The sequence below is a fragment of the Dermacentor albipictus genome, chromosome 1 (assembly GCF_038994185.2).
Source record: "Dermacentor albipictus isolate Rhodes 1998 colony chromosome 1, USDA_Dalb.pri_finalv2, whole genome shotgun sequence".
Classification (NCBI taxonomy): domain Eukaryota; kingdom Metazoa; phylum Arthropoda; class Arachnida; order Ixodida; family Ixodidae; genus Dermacentor; species Dermacentor albipictus.
The window spans coordinates 481013440-481029578 of record NC_091821.1 but is presented as its reverse complement, the minus strand read 5'-3'; the positions used below and the strand labels follow the sequence as shown (position 1 = coordinate 481029578).

Sequence of the window (16139 nt, the reverse complement as noted above, 5' to 3'; positions counted from 1 at the left end):
TGATTATGCATGACTCGACCGAACATAAGAAAAATAATTATTTCCGATTCAGTGCCTTTTCGTCATTAACCTTCTGCTATATATTGGTCAAAAGGTTTGAGGCTGCACCCACTTCACTTGTCTGTCATTCGGCGTCACAAAACCGCGAAAACTCATTGCTTCAAGTTGACGTGTACGCTTTAAAGATGCATTAATATGCCAAACAAAATTTGATTTATTTTCTGAATAGCCGGACACTGCCCCGTTTCGAAAACAATAGGAGATGGCTGCCGTTGATCGCTCGGGCACTGGCTACTCGCACCTGCCGGGGAGCATGGGTTTATTTGCTCATAACAAAGCGTTTTGCATGGCCCTATAACGTTATCGAGCCCTTTAGGCACGTATACGACGTCACTCTGCCAGCGCTTTTTTGCTGAAGATAAGTTTTAGCGGCATTTTTAACTGTCCATTGCACGCCGCCGCGATTTTATACAAGCCAGCGTGAGCTAAGCAAGGGAAAGCGGGCCAATCGCAGACGGCGACACCTCTCTCTTCATCCGATTATCTATTTTCAGTGCACTTGCGTGGCCCCATCGGAACCCTCTCCACTTGAGCGTGAGCTCCGCCTCTTGTCAGCCAATTAGATGAAAAAAAAAAAAACGCTCAATGTGCGCAAAGTTATTCGTTTTGAAAGCAAACAAAAGTGACCTCCTATAAGCTAGGAGAGCGTTTGATATGGCTGTTCAGGCAACGCTGCGGGTCCCCCCCTAAAGCTTGCGTCAGCGGTTACGCAAATTTGACGTCAGGAGATTGGAATAACAACAGATTGGAATAGTTTTACGTTGTCGGGCCCAGCTCACCTTCCATTATGGCCAGCTTCGTTCTCCCTAAGCTGCTTTAAAATGGTGAACATAGTCGCTAAACGAAAGAATCTATCAAACAATCACTCAATCACGACATTGCATTGAAGTGTACTGTGGTGCTTATATGATTACAAAGGTTTTGTGAGTGTAGGCATTTGTGGACAGGCTGTCAACATGTAGGATGCACGATATACGCCTATAGCTACGGTCTTTTGTCTTCTTACGCAACATTTGTTCTTCTCGTTTCATGCTTTGCAGGGGTTGAGACAAAGGCGGCCTACGCTGCCCTCCTTCTGAACGTGAGAGACTTATACGCCCAATGCCGCACCAGTGACGGTGAGTAGGAAAGCAATGTGGGGAAAGAGGAAAAGCGCTTATAATCGCTGCTTACTTGTCGCCTGCCATAGTCGGATTAAACGGGAGAAAAGTTAAAATATCGCGTCTTGCGGTGCTCACAGCGCTGCACAATATAAGCGCTTGGTATTTAAATAGCGTGACATACTAAATAATAACACGAGGCCATTCAGTCAGGAAAGCGAGGCGGAAGAATACTCACATCCCAGGCACTCTTGGAATCGACGTTACGCAGCATACTGCTGCTGCCTTACTGTGCAGCGTCAATTCGGTTTCTGCAAAACGTTACCATAGATGCCCTTTGCCCAAAGAAAACTATCGATAAATTTTGGAAACCGGTTCGAAGGCACCGAAGTTGGTCCGAATGGTTGTTATTCACTTTTCACGGTTCACCAGGGTTTGAGAAATCCTACGGGCGGCAATTGCCTGCTGTGTTCCCAAGCCTTGACCTTTCCTCAAACACTGCGTATACTGCGAGCACGAGCACGTGCGAGTCATCGGACGCAGACGAACTTATCGCACCTATCAGTTAAATATGAAAAATCAAGCTGCGCCCCGACTCGCAAACGGAACCCTCACTTTTTTTCCTCTCATGACGCACTGACGAGGTATGAATTACAGTTTTTAGCCGCATTCCATTGGTGCAAAATATCCGTAGTTAGATTCCGAAAACACTGCAGACGTTACTGCCGTAGATTGTGACATGTTATATGTGATATACTGCAAGACAAACCGCAGTGCGGAGTTGTATGTGAAGGTCGAAAATAGGGAAGTATCCCACCTGTACCAGGGAAGCAACGCCTGCTAACAAATGCCTGCTCCTTTAGAAGAGGCCTGCTGCGCACGAACACTCCTCCTTTAACCTCCGGCTCCCTTGAAAGGCTCTTCGTTTTTAAGGAAAATGTGATGCGGCTCGTTACGCAGGCCGAACGTTAGCACGCACAACGCAATAATTTTCGCGGTCTCGTCGCTGAAGCCTTGGAGACCGATCTAAATAAGGTATTCGTCAGCTGGTCCTTTAGGCTTCGACGGAACATCTTGATTCTACGCCAGAAACGAGACACGCGAGCACAGCACCAAGCGACAGAGCCGCCGTGGACCTGGACGTATTAGCCACCTTTGTTTATTTGGACAGTGTGGCGGGCACACGTAACGGATTCCGGACTTACCAATAGCTCTTCGAACACAGCTAGCTAAATTACATGCCATTCGAAAAACCTACCTTAGCTCTCGAGCACTGCCATAAATAGTTACTGGTGAGACCGTAAACAAACCGCGCACTTTCATCTTTCCTGCATATAAACAAAAAAGTTGCCCCGTAGCTTGACAAAAAGAAATAAAATAAATAAAACAGAGCAGTCTTCAGATGAAGGAGGGCTGCACGGGCACTCCGCCTAACTCGTGAAATAATAGAAAACACGAGTTCGATAATAATTTGCAAATCTCATATTTACACCATAAACGTTAAGCCTTTGTCTTCTTACTTACATTTACATGCCTCTGTTTTTTACCGTATATAAACTAAAAGGAGGAAAATCAAAGTGGCCGACTGCAGGTAACAGTTGTATAGCGCTCTCAAGTACTTCTCAATAAAATATTTTTCAAGGCCCGAATTCATCCACCCATTTGATGGCTAATGTTGTCTCGCATGAACATCAGCCATAATGTGGCGTTTATATTTCTGCTACAATAGTAAGAAACCGGTTGCTTTATTGTACTCGACATGGTGCTGTAGTGGCCTTGACATTGCGCTGCTAAGCACGGTAGCTTGGGGTCTAATCCCGAGCGGACCGACGACATTTAGATGATGGCGAAATGCAGGAACGCCCGTGTATCATGGATTGGGTGCAGAACCCTAGCCCCCCACTGCACCGTGCCTGAAACTTATATCCTGGTTTTGCAACACAAAACCTCCGACTTCAATTTTTTTTTACTTTATTGTAATGGCAAGCACGTCCTTACGTTGAACATGGTAGTAATTGCAGATGCCGGCCAGCAGTGTTATCAGATATATTACTGAAGACGACTTAAAAAAAGAACACCTGTCATATATATGTATATATATATAGAAGTATTAAAACACGTGCACGTTAATTTTATTTAACATATATGTTGAAGGTTAACATCTTCCATGAGAAATTGGGCTATGCGGCTATGTTGGCTTCTATGACTATCGTCTCAAGGATGTACATTCATATAAACGCGTCTCAATTTTGGATGTCAGTGCAAAGGAGCTTCCTGCTCTGTGGTTGCAAATAGTTAATTGTCACTTGAACCACGCCGCACATATCCCTCTCAGATGAAACTGTATCCTCGCTAGTGACCACTGCACATTCCAAACGGGTATTAGAGACCTTCAACATTGCAGAGTACCACTTCGCTGTCATCGAGTACCTGGAAGGAGAAATTATGACGCGAAAGAGCGGGCAGTCCGGGCCAGAGGAACCAAGCACTCTCTTCAGCAACATCGGTTATCCTTTGGGTGAAACCTTCGTATTCGAGGTGGTCAAAGAGAAAGACGGCACCTGCTACGTAAGTTCACTGGTTGGCCGTACAGTGTCTCGACAGGTCGGCTTTATGCAGTCTACCCGTTGGGTCATTTGTAGCTCGTCAGTGATTTTGTTTTTGAAGTTTCCGGACGCTCTTGATGAAGCTTGATGTTCTAATAAAGCTCCAAGTAGTTGACTTATGGCTCATTTGGCTTACCCCAGGGATCATCATCTCGTTAAGAAAAGATAAAGTACGAAAACAAGACAATGTATGCTTACGTAATGAAGTCTTATTTTCTCAAATCACGAAAGCCTAACTGGAAGACCGATGGTGTGTGCTCAAGCTATAGTGCAGGAAAGGTTCACGTCGTATGAGGACCCATACTGACAAAGATTGAAAACAAGAATCTTCTTGCAAAATGAGACTTCAGCCAAATATGTTATCAAACAATAACGACAGCAGCCTGTCAATCGTAAATAGGCCTTACTAAAGTACAGCTTTGCGAACTTAACCGCATAATTTTTATTCTCAGTAGAGTCCTGTTATATTGTTCACAGCAGAGATCACGTTAGAGGCACTGTTGCGATGGCGACGAAATGCTGCTGAACGGCTAACAAGTTCATCATGCTGTGTATTAACCCCTCAAACTGTAGTTGTTGTTCCGTTCGCAGTTGTATCCGCCCACGATGTTCTTCCCGAACGCCATGTTCCAAAGCTCGGAGTTCAAGAGCAACTTCATCAAAGCGTTTGAAGATTACTACGATAACGCTTTCCAGCCGAGAAACAACATGTTCCGCTATGACCTCGTAGACTTCTTCATCTTCCAGAAGCGCCTCGCTGAGGTACATTCACGTTTCCAACGTGAGAAGTTAGGCATGTTCATTTATCGTAAATCAGGTGGATAGTGCGAGACTAAAGTAAGCACTCTAAGCACAGACGCGGAAACAAAGCCTTGCCGGTACATTGCGGCGCATTGTGTTGACGTGTTGGTCATGCCTACTTGGCCGAACCAGAAAATTTACACAAGGCACAAGTCACAAGACGTTGGAGCTACGTAGCCCCGCAGAGGGAAATGACGTGCTCAACTACGCATAACCGGATACTCATTTTCATCTTAAAGTAAACAAGCAAACATATCCTCTCTGTCATCTCACACAGCAGAATCCATATCCGACCTTAAGCGGCTGGTAAGTACTTTCTATCTTGCTTTAATTTAAGTTTTATATTTATGTAGGTGACCAGACATTGACTGAATGCCCGCTGAAGCTTATAAATGGGGCACAGGATCTCAGTAGCATACCATATAAGGATCCAGTGGGCTGTGGGAGAGAAAAAAAAATGTCATCTTACTTGATTTTAGGTGCATAGAGATTGTTACTAATAGGTTATGTGTTTACCAAAATTATTAAGGATATATTTTACTTCGAAGTGCTGTGTGCTAGCTAAATTATTTTTTAGAACCAACGAAAACTTCTTTCCGAACTTTTCCGGACATACGTGACCGTGGTTCCAAGGTGCTATAACCTTGTCGAATACACCGTGCTTGTAAGAAAAAAAAATATAAATTTATTCAATAGGTCAGCCCTTCTTTTTTATGAAAGTGTTGTCCTCATTGGTAAACAGGAATAAAAATTTCGAGACAGGGGGAAAGAAAGCAAATCATGAGCAACAACAAAAATTTGACAAATATGTTCAGACACTTAAAACCATACACAAAAATTAAAAACAGTTTGGGCCAGGCACCCAGAGTGGACGTGGCAAGCTGAACATACTACCGGCCAAGTTAGCAATCTGGTGCGAGCAAAATTCTTATTGACTTACATAAGTAACAAAAGAATGTTGGCCTGCCCTCGTGAACAAAGCTAGCAAAAGTACCGAGCCAGCATGAGACCCTCCACTGCGACTGCCGTGAAGCCAGTTTGCACATTATTCAGACTGGTCTTGAGAAACGTTGCATATACAAAGGCACATGATGGCACTGCGGGCGCCCGCGAAGCATTCGACGAGATGACTGGTCTTGCCGCTCCGACAAGGGCGCATCCTGTGGCGTCGGCTAAAGAAGTCTAGTAGCCGAGGTTAGGGTAAATAAGGTATGTCCGATTCAGAATTCATTTCTTTTTTCCACAAAGGTGTGGGTCTGCCTATATTGGAAACGTAGTTTCGTACTTCTCGGCGAATTAAATAAAGATGGGTCAACCTACATTCGTGTTCGACCTATATTCTAGTAAAACACGGTGCGGGCCCGATGCTGAGATCGAAAGTCGGTCCCCCAGCCAAGCAGTCCAAAGCTCTAACAGTACGCAATATATAACCGTATCAAACATATGCTTATTCGCGGTGGAATGTGTCATTTAACGCGTAATAACTAATCATTACGATGTCAGTGGCCTTCGAGGAGACATGGATACCACTTTTAACTAGTACGTCAGATGGAAAAATGATCTACATATAATAAAATATAGTCGCATGCGTGTGTCTCGCCGTTCATGAGCCTGTGCAAGTACACTCTCATTAAAACTGCTCTTGCCTGTGTTCCGTCGAACAAATACGTGGGTGTCCTCATTACTAGTAACTTAACGCGGAGTATCATATAATTTCGACTACAGCATACGCTAACCGCAAGTTTGGCTACATTAGACGAAACCTCCTCTTGGTACCACTCCCAATAAAGAACTTATTGTTTACTATTTATATTCGCCTGCTTCTTAAATAAGTTAAACAATATGACCCGAGTAGCATCCCTTCAACTACCTAATCAGAAGCAATGCAAAATCGCTGCGCATGTTTCATATCACATCCCACTACAACCGCACGTCTAGCTTATCGCATATGAAGTGAAAGCTTATTCTACCCTTTCTCGCACACAAGCTTGCAGTTATCTCTCCTGTGTTTGTTCCACAAAGCATTTTACCATAATCGCTACCTCCAGTTGCTTTTGATAAAAACGCTACCATAGATCTCTATCCTCACGCCTCGATCACGCGCAGAAGGCTGATGTGCCGCGATGGAAAACCGAAACATATTCTGAATCTTTTCCGCCAGCAACAGACATATATTGGAAGCGCCTCCATTCAAGCATTTCTGTTATAACTTACCCCTCCCGTTTTCAAAATACGCTAGTTCATTTTTTTTTTACTTACGAGTAACGCATGTTCTTTTTTTTACGTTGCACTGCTTGTATTGCTATGTTCAGCTATTTCTGTTCTTTGTATATTTGCTTAGTTGTTTTCGATTGAGCTGCATTATCTTATTTGTTGTATTTCACCCGTGCCTGCTCCCCTCTGTAATGCTGTTAAGCCCTGAGGGTAATATAACAAATGAAATAAGTAATATTTGGACACAATCACATTCTGTTTATTACTGTAGGCCACACTAACACTTCTTTGAGATAATCGCTGCTTGTGTCCCACTGGGACACAAGCACGGTAGGAGTGCGCGAGAGCACATATGAGCGATGCAGTCTCCTTTAAGCAAAGGACGCAGCAATTGAGTGGGAAAGATATTATCATTTGATTAACAGATTTCGCTGAAGCTTCAACTCACGTAGCTTCTAAGATGTACACGCGCGGTCACTCCTAGCGGGAACACGGTAGTTCGTGGCAGCCCTCCGGGGAGTGCCACCAACTGCGCCTCATGAAGTAGGTGCAGACGACTCACCTTAGTACACAATGCGCCAGGCTTTACACCAATCGCTTCGATTGCGCATGCGCTGCAAGACCTCATGAGGCACCCGTGGTGGGGCTCTCCGCAGAGCGACGCACCGGCTCCCGTGTTCCCGCTAGCAGCGGCCGCGACTGAAAGTTTCAACTGCATAATTTTGATACTTCTTTTGCGCAGCAGAAAATTTGTTCGGGATTGATTTATGGCTACCTCTACATGCGTGCCTCTGTGGTAAATATATGCAAGATAACCGAAGTATCCTCTGTCGTCAGATAAACAATTCTGATTCATATGGGGTACTAACTTGGTGATTGGCTTGGAGACTTGGAGATTCCGCTATGCACGTCAGCAATGTAAAGTTCACAGCCAATACGCATTTTTATTACATTTTTAAGACGAATATCTTGAGAACGGCAGATTACACTATTAAGCAAGAATCATCTGCGTAGCTTGATTTCCGGTCCGGATAACTCAAGGGCGGCAAGCGCAATATAAAGATAAATTACAAAAAATTATCACTTAGTTATCAAACTAGTAAGCAGTAGGCACCATATACTGTCACTCATATTGAGTTGTGGAAAATTGGTTTATACATTTTTTTGGCTATTTCACTGGTAAGGAGTCCCTAAATCACATTTGTAATTTTTCTTACACATTCTCAATAAATGTGCGCATCCCGTACAGTTCACAGCCACGGTAATCGTTCGCGAAAGTTGCAGTGCTGCGCATTGCGGGCAATCAGCAGATGTTTGGTGGTGGTGGTGGTACAAACTTTATTTAGTGAAGGCCAAAAAAGAAAGGAACTTAAGATGCCGCCGTTTCGTGGGTGGCCTTCAGGCTGCCAGTCGTGGCCACCAGATCATGCCTGGCAGCGACTTCGGCTGCCCAGATCGTTAGGCGTAGCTGGACATCCGGCTCCGAGCTGGCCAAAGCAGCCTCCCACAGCTGCGGACTAGATACATGCCAAGAGGCAGGGGGTGAGTGTTTAGGGCACGAATACAGAATGTGAGCATAGTCTGCTCGTGGGTGACTGCAGAGCGTGCATTCAGGTGAGAAGGCACCGGGGTGAATAAGGGCAAGTCGGGCAGGAGAGAGGAAAGTGTGGGCATGAAATGGCGCCACGTGCTCTGTTGGAGCTTAGACAGGGATTTGTGACGGGGAGGGAGAGATAGGCGAGAGTTGCGGTAATGAAGGGTGATGTCATGGAAGGTGAGGAGGGAGTCACGCGTGTCCATCCCGGAGTGGAGGGGGGCCAGCTCGGTCTGTCATCTCGCGAGCGATGGAATTTGCCGCCTCGTTGCCAGGGTTCCCCGCGTGAGCCGGAACCCAGAGGAGTTGGATACGACGAGAAGGGGGAGGGGAGTGCTCAAGGATGCTGAGCGCTGAGGAGGAGATGCGACCCTTCGCAAAGTTGTGGACTGCAGCTTTGGAGTCGCTGAGTATGAAACGGGCTGGGGTAGTGGCAATGGCGAGCGCAATAGCTGCTTCCTCTGCGGCAGTGGAGGTGGGGGCAGGTATAGTGGCTACGGTCAGGGGAGAAAGTGTATGGGAAATGGTGGCAAGGGCGTAGGTGGGGTGGGAATTGTATGGCGCCGCATCGACATACACAGCGTTAGACTGTGTCGTATTGGCGCCAGAGTGTAGAGGCACGGGCAAAGCGGCGGGCAGCGTGATGCTCAGGGTGCATGTTCTTGGGAAGAGGGTTGACAGTGAGCATGGAAGATACAGAGGAGGGTAAGGGGTGGGTTACACAGACCGGGGACACAGGGGTCAAGCGGAGGGAAGAGAGAAGGGCTCTACCAGATGGGGTGCGAGAAAGGCGGTCGAGTTGTGCCGTGCAATAGGCCTCCACAAGCTCTGAAAGAGTATTGTGGACGCCCATTGCAAGCAGACGGGATGTGGGGGTGTAGGTGGGGAGCGCAAGGGCTGACTTGTAGGCTTGGCGGATGAGGCAGTTCACCTTGTCTTCCTCGGCGCGAGAGAGAAAGAGATAGGGGAGGGAGTAGACAAAGCGGCTGAGAACGAACGCCTGGACAAGACGACGGAGGTCGTGCTCACGCATGCCGTGGTACCGGTTAGTGACACGTCGAATAAGTCTGACGGTCTGGTGGACGGTGGTAGTTAGGCGGGAAAGGACGGCAGTGTGTTTGCCGTTGGATTGGAGAAGGAGACCCAGAATGCGGAGGCAGGAGACAGAAGGGACGGGGTGCGCGTCAATAATGATGCTAAGGGTGGGGGAAGAGGTGGGGGGCGTGCCTCGAGCCGGGAGGAGCAGAAGCTCCGATTTTGACGGGGAGCAGGCCAGCCCGACTGCGCGAGCGTGACTGACAACCACGTCCGCACCCGCCTGGAGGACGGCCTCCATCTCTCCAATATTTCCAGTGGTTACCCAGAGGGTGATATCATCGGCGTAGAAAGCATGGGACAGGTTGGGAATGGCAGCGAGAGTGCGTGCCATGGGGAATAGAGTGATGTTAAAGAGATGGGGGGAGAGGACGGAACCCTGGGGTGTGCCCTGATTTCCAAGAGTGAAATTTGGAGAAGTCAGAGGGCCGAATGATATCTCAGTGGTGCGACGGGCAAGGAAAGCCGTGATATAACCGTGGATACGAGGACCCACGTTAAGGGTGGAAAGAGCATCTAGGATGGCGGAATGAAGGACGTTATCAAATGCTATCATCATGTCCAGTGCCAAGACCGCACGAGTGCGCTTGGCGTGAAGAGGGTGAAGAACTTCTTCGGAGAGCTGGAGCATGACGTCATGGGTAGAAAGGGAGGGGCGAAAGCCAAACATCGAATCGGGGTAAAGGTGGTTGTCTTCTAGAAAGTTCTGCAAGCGGTCGAGAACAACGTGCTCCAAGAGCTTACCAAGACAAGAGGTGAGGGAAATAGGGCGGAGATTTTGGATGTCTATTGGTTTGCCAGGTTTGGGGATGAAAGTTACCTTAGCGTGGGTCCACTCAGAAGGCAGAGTGCTTTCATGCCAATGTTTGTTAAAGAGGTCAGTGATGGCCTCGAGAGATGGGGTGTCCAGATTACGGAGGGCCTTGTTAGACATTTGGTCGGCCCCCGGTGTGGAGGTGGGGCGGAGCTTATGCAGTGCGACACGAACCTTACCCAGGGTGATATTTGCGTCGAGCGCAGAATTAGGGTTGCCGGCGTAGGAAGGGAGAGAGGAAGGGGGGTTGGTGCAGAGATAGCGATCACGAAGAGCAAGAAGAAAGTCGGAATCAGACAGTGGACATGAGTGGAGGAGGCGCGTCACGTCCCTGCGGTGCGTGGCCTTGGAATGCGACGGGTCAAGGAGGACACGTAGGAGAACCCACGTATCCCTCAGCCCGAGGCTACCGGCCATGCGCTCGCAGGTCTGGCCCCACTGCTGTCTGGTGAGAGAGGAGCAGTGTTCCTCCATGTCCATTGCCAGGCGAGCAAGGCGGAGGCGAAGCGAGCGGTTGTGTTTCTGGGAAAGCCAGCGGCGGTGCAGGGAGTGATACGCCTCCCAGAGGTGCAGGAGGCGACTATCAGCGGTGTAGGACTGAGGAGGGGTGGGGACGGTAGAGGTGGCAGAGGAAACATCCTGAAGCAAGTTAGTGGTCCACTGAGAAAGGTCTGATATGGAGGTGGAGGCTTGTTGCCGCGACTGGCGGAAGCGATCCCAGTCCACCACCGGCAGCAGACGCTTGCGGGAGGAAGATAGGGTGGGTAAGGAGAAAGAGACGGACAGGATATTGTGGTCGCTACCGAGAGAGACCCAGGTGTTCTTCCACACCACGTCCGGGATATTTTTGCAAATGGAAAGGTCCGGATTAGTGTTCCGTTGTACGCTGGAGCCAATGCGGGTGGGTTCCGAGAAATCGTTAAGGACGGTCAACTGCTCGTTCTGCAAGAAGGTCCATAGTGCCAGGCCCTTCCTGCAGTTCTTGGGGTAGCCCCAACTTACGTGATCAGCGTTGAAATCCCCCAGAATTAGGAGCGCGTTCCGGCTAGCGCGTGAGATGGCGTTGCGGAGAAGGAGGAGGAGGGAGCTGCAGGTGTGCGGGGAGGGCTGTATACATTAAGGACAAAGAGGCTGGCATCTTGCCGCCGCCGGGGAACGAGTTCCAAGAAGATGTGAGTGCACTCCGGAACGTCGAGCGGATGCTCGATTGCCATGTAGGCGCGATGAACTAGCGTGGCAACGTTCGGAGGTGAAGGGGAAGCAGGGTGGAAAGCTGTGTAGTCCCGTAGTTTTACTGGGGAGAAGGTTTCTTGAAGGGCGATGATAGCGGGGAGGTCGGAGGGAGGGATGTTCTGGAGGTGGAACTGCAGCGTGTTCCGCTTTGCGCGGAAGCCGCGGCAGTTCCACTGCCAGAAATTAAGGCGCGGGGGGTGTCTGGCCATCTTGAGGCCTGGGTGCCCCTGCTGGTGCAGGGTGTTTGGGAGATGAAGATGAGGGAAGGAGGGATGAGACATTAATGGTCATCTGGGCAAGATCGGCCTCGAGGGAACTCTGGCGGGCCTCAATTTTGGCCATGCGGTTGTTAATTTGAGCCATCCAGCTCTGCGTGTCCGTACGCAGAGCTGTAATGGCGGCCATGATGCGTCGTTCATGTGCCTCGAGGAACGAGGCCGTGTGGCGGATGACAGCCTCCATCTCCGGGGTGGCGGCAGGTTTGGTAGAGGAGCGCCTCTTATGTGGAGGGCTGCGGGAGGGGTAGACGGCACGAGAAGACGTGGCCGAAGAGGAGGCGGACATAGGGGCGGGAGGTGGTGGCGGTGGGGTCTGGAGAACGATGGGTTGTGAGGCTTGGTGAGGGGATGAGGTAGGGAGGTGGGGGCGCGCGAGCAGCGCCTGCAGCTGTTCTTTCAGTAGGGCAATCTCGTTGCTCTGGGCTGCGATTTGAGCTTTGAGCTTTTCTTTTTCGGGGTCATGTGTGGGAGGCTGCGATCACCAGCTCAGCTGGGAAGCAGTCGATGGGTTGTCTTGCCCCTGTAGCGGTGGAAATGAGACGGAGCGGTGGCGGGGGCTGCGGTTCCGGCTTGACCGGGAGCTGGATCGTTGACGGGGACGCGATGAGCGGTTGTCTCTGGCGGATGGTGTTGACTGCGCTGAGTTGGATGGCGTTGACTTGGGACTGGATGCGAGTGGGGAGGGACCCCCCCGTTCGAAGCGGAGCTTACACGGGCAGGACCCCGTGACATGTGTGCCGCTGCACAAGATGCATATAGGAGTGCAGTCAGGGGGGTCCCGAGCCGCGTGCACAGCTCCTCAGCGTTGGCAGCGTCCGGACCTGGACTTGGTACATACGTCGGAGCGCTGACCATGGCTCCAACAATTGAAACAGGCTTCAGCCTTGGGGCGCAAGGGGTGACACATGAACAGGCCGCAGTTGAACACCACGGTGCGAGGCAGTTCTTTCGTGCCGACGAAGGTGATCAGGATGGACCGGGTGCGACCCATCTTCCTTGCGTCGGCGATGGCGTAAGTGCTGCTGGGATTCATAGCCTGCCGGTCCTCGATTATCTCCTCTTGGTTTTGATTGTCCACGGCATTGTAGATTATGCCGCGAAGGGCGTTGTCAGGTGCGGCCACATAAGCGCGCAGTGGGTACAGCTGGGTGGCGAGATGCAACTCAGAGGTTCGCACATACTGTCGGGTGCGTTGCTCCGAGAGTGTACTGACGGTGAAAGAGTTGTTGTACGGGTTTACGCGTACGCGGTCCTCGACACGGGCGTCGCCGTACTCAACGCTGGCGCTAGAACAGAGTGAGGCAAGGAGGGCCCCATTGGTGGTTGCGCGGAGGTCGAGGCCACCTCCAGGGCGGAAGATGATCTTGTAGTCTTCTGCTGGGAGTCGAGGCAGCGGGACGTGGCGGCGTAGGCGGTGAGTCTTCAGCGATGGCGGGGGTGCCATGGCGGACTTGAGGTGGGCGTTCGTGGCTGAAACGGTTTCTTTTGGATGGGCCACACGGTGGGCTTGGAGCATTCGGGACCAGCGAGGGTCGTCATCAAGTTCTTGTTGGGAGATGAGTGTACCGTCGACTATACTTTTCATATCGGCGGCTTCAAAACAAGGGAAGCGAGTGCCGGCGCAGCGGACGCCGGTGCGACGCTAGGTGCAGCTGCGCGCTGCGGGAGAGGTGGCGTTGCGCCGAGCGTTGGGCTTAGCTCGGCGGCCCCGTGGCTGGCCAAAGATGAGGTCCTGGTGAAACGTTGGTCGGCGGGTCCGGGCAGATGAGGTGTCAGGAAGGTCCTTACACCTCCGGGTGCTCGGTAGCAGAAAATGGAGAATATCCCGGGCGAGATGCTAAAACCAGGAGCAGAAATCGCGGAGCCCATGCGAGGCACGTCCGAAGAACGCCGGGCGTGGGTTGCGTCTCTTACGCGCGTGAGCGCGCTTTCAAAATTTGGAGTATGCTTAAGCTTCGCGTTTAAGAGCGGAACGCGATAGCATTCAAAGATCCCTGACTGCTTCTCACGCTTCCCGGCAACTGGAGCGTACGTAACCGTAATGTTTACCGGGAAACGCTCGCGGCGAACGCTATGCACGCATGCGGGCTTTCTGGTCGAAACGCAGCCTCTTGCAGGGGCCGCGATGCGGCGGAGCCGAGCGCCATCTGGAAGTCTTTCAACGAAGCGGGCACACGGCTCCGTGGTCTCTGAGATATTTACGCGCCGGCGGGCGCGAATGGCGGACGCCATCTTCGGTCTCTCCATTGTAGAAACGCAGGAAAAGGGGTTTGTTTGAGTTTTCGCGTAACAAACCTATATTTTCTCGTTTATTCAAATTACAATCTGAGAGCTATCATCTTCGCAGGTTGTGTGTAAATTGTAGTTTACGATTCTTCTACGTATTTAAGCTTGAGAAATTCCATTAGTTCAGTGAATCCCTTGTGTCACATGAAGCGCCTCGGCATGTGTGGTTCGAAAAATTGTTTTGGCCATGCGACATCTGACGCTGGGCGCCGCTGCTGTACGCAGACGCCGCCGCCGGATTATCTGCGACATGCGCTCTGTGTCGCTGTTGCGTTAAGAAATGGCTCTTTGCTTTTGCATCCCTTTCTTCGCACGTCGTAAGGCCAGTAGGGTGCTCATTTAATGGTCATCATGGTTCTTGGTATGCGCAGAAAATTCGGAGAAGCAATGTGTAAGGTTGTTTTGTGGATTTCTCAGTGTGCTGGAAGCTTAGTTCAAGTTTGTGAAGTGTTGCTAGCGGGTGCTAAATCTGTGTGCATTAAACTACATTTTTTTTCTTTTTGTAACCTATAAGAGACCTAAGTAGACACGTCACAGTGAAACTGTTACACTGTAAGCTTCTTCATAGCACATGGGCCACATACTTTCGTGGGCTGTTGTACATGTAAGTATTATCAGTAAGCAGGCGCACACGACGGTCACCGTACTTTCGTTTAATATTTTTGGCATCATTCATGCTTAACGTATGGTGGCTTAGCTACTTTTCATGGAGTAATGAAGCTCGTAAATGAAGAAATGTTTCCGTTAGTCAGGCTGCGGGGCTTGGCTGAAGGAAGAAGAGGTGACTCTGCTGTCATATCAAATGATTTGGGGTGGAGGGAGGGGAACAGGTTGCTGGACTTCTGCACACTCAAATGGCGTGAGTTTTCTGGGAGGGCAAGATTTATAGAAGTGGCCCAGTTTACAGACTTTCATGTTTTTCTAAAGTTTTGTTGAGTCACCTCAGTTTCTTCTGTAATAGTTGTTTAGTTACAAACTTCTAGCTAGTCGATAGCTCAGTGTTCCAGCAGGAAGCTCCTTTAATTATCCGTAATACTCGCGATCCGCGTCTTCAAGAATTGCGAAATTGAAGTAATGGCGTATATCTGCTCTTGCACGTTGTAGTCTTGTTCCGTTAGTGCAAGCGCTCGTGTGTTTCACTCAGAATTAGGGCTTAACTTTGAAGTAGAGTGCACCGCTTGAAGCTTTCTGCAATGATTCCTCATTTTTTTCAGCTCATGGGTGACCCTAAGCGACAAATTTTTCGGCCAGTGGACGTGAATTCACCTGAAGAAGGTTTAGAAAAGGTCCGTACGAACTTTTAGTTTCTTAGTGAGTTGAAATTAACGCGAGTGGCCTGTTTCTCATATTTTAGCAAAATGTACTATCATTTTTGTTAATTATAAAAGGAGTGCTAGTTTGGTTTAAAATTTGATTTACATATGCAAATTTATTTATTTATTTATTTATTTATTTATTTATTTATTATTTAGGAATACTGCAGGCCCTAGAAGGCCCAGGCAGGAGGGCAAAGGTACAAACAAAAAAAGAAAACACAATAGATTGACGAAGGAGTAAAAAAAAAAAAGCTAGCCTTCAAAATCCTGTGGTCATGTCAGAAAACACATAGAACGGTTACTTAAAAAAATAGCACTACAAACAGAGTACTCTCAGCGTATATTCTATTTTTTCAAGTAAATCGTCATATATGACACAGTTCGCTGTTAAAGCTCTCGCAGCCAACGCAACTCGATCACAGTGCTTTATGATGGCGCTGTGTTCTCGAGCAGTGGTCTGAATTGAGTTTGTGCACTTTCCTTACTACAAGTCGCGCAAACTTCCTCACGCCTAAACAAGACAGTACTCGCAACAACGACGCCACTACGCGGCGGCATTTAGCAGCTGATCTGCTAGTGCTCAGGAGTGGCAATATGTTGAGGCGAAGAATCCTTGCCTCATTCAAGGCAATGGGCAGTAGATAGGCAGCGTGCTGTCTTACCTTATTTCGGGCATCTTTAATGAACAGGAGAACGTGTCCGATAATGGAATCCAACCTCGGCCTCCCAGCACAGAAGCCCT

The 16139-nt window shown here is 49.3% G+C and overlaps 1 protein-coding gene across 1 annotated transcript in view; it reads left to right on the top strand.

The window, feature by feature from the left end:
- LOC135901468 (membrane metallo-endopeptidase-like 1) overlaps positions 1-16139 on the top strand; it is a 172948-nt gene that overhangs the window by 56036 nt on the left and 100773 nt on the right. Inside the window, exons 6-9 of the mRNA XM_065431278.1 lie at positions 1101-1178; positions 3565-3728; positions 4358-4528; positions 15296-15367. Coding sequence (XP_065287350.1) covers positions 1101-1178; positions 3565-3728; positions 4358-4528; positions 15296-15367 — 485 coding nt within the window. The remainder of the gene's footprint in view (positions 1-1100; positions 1179-3564; positions 3729-4357; positions 4529-15295; positions 15368-16139) is intronic.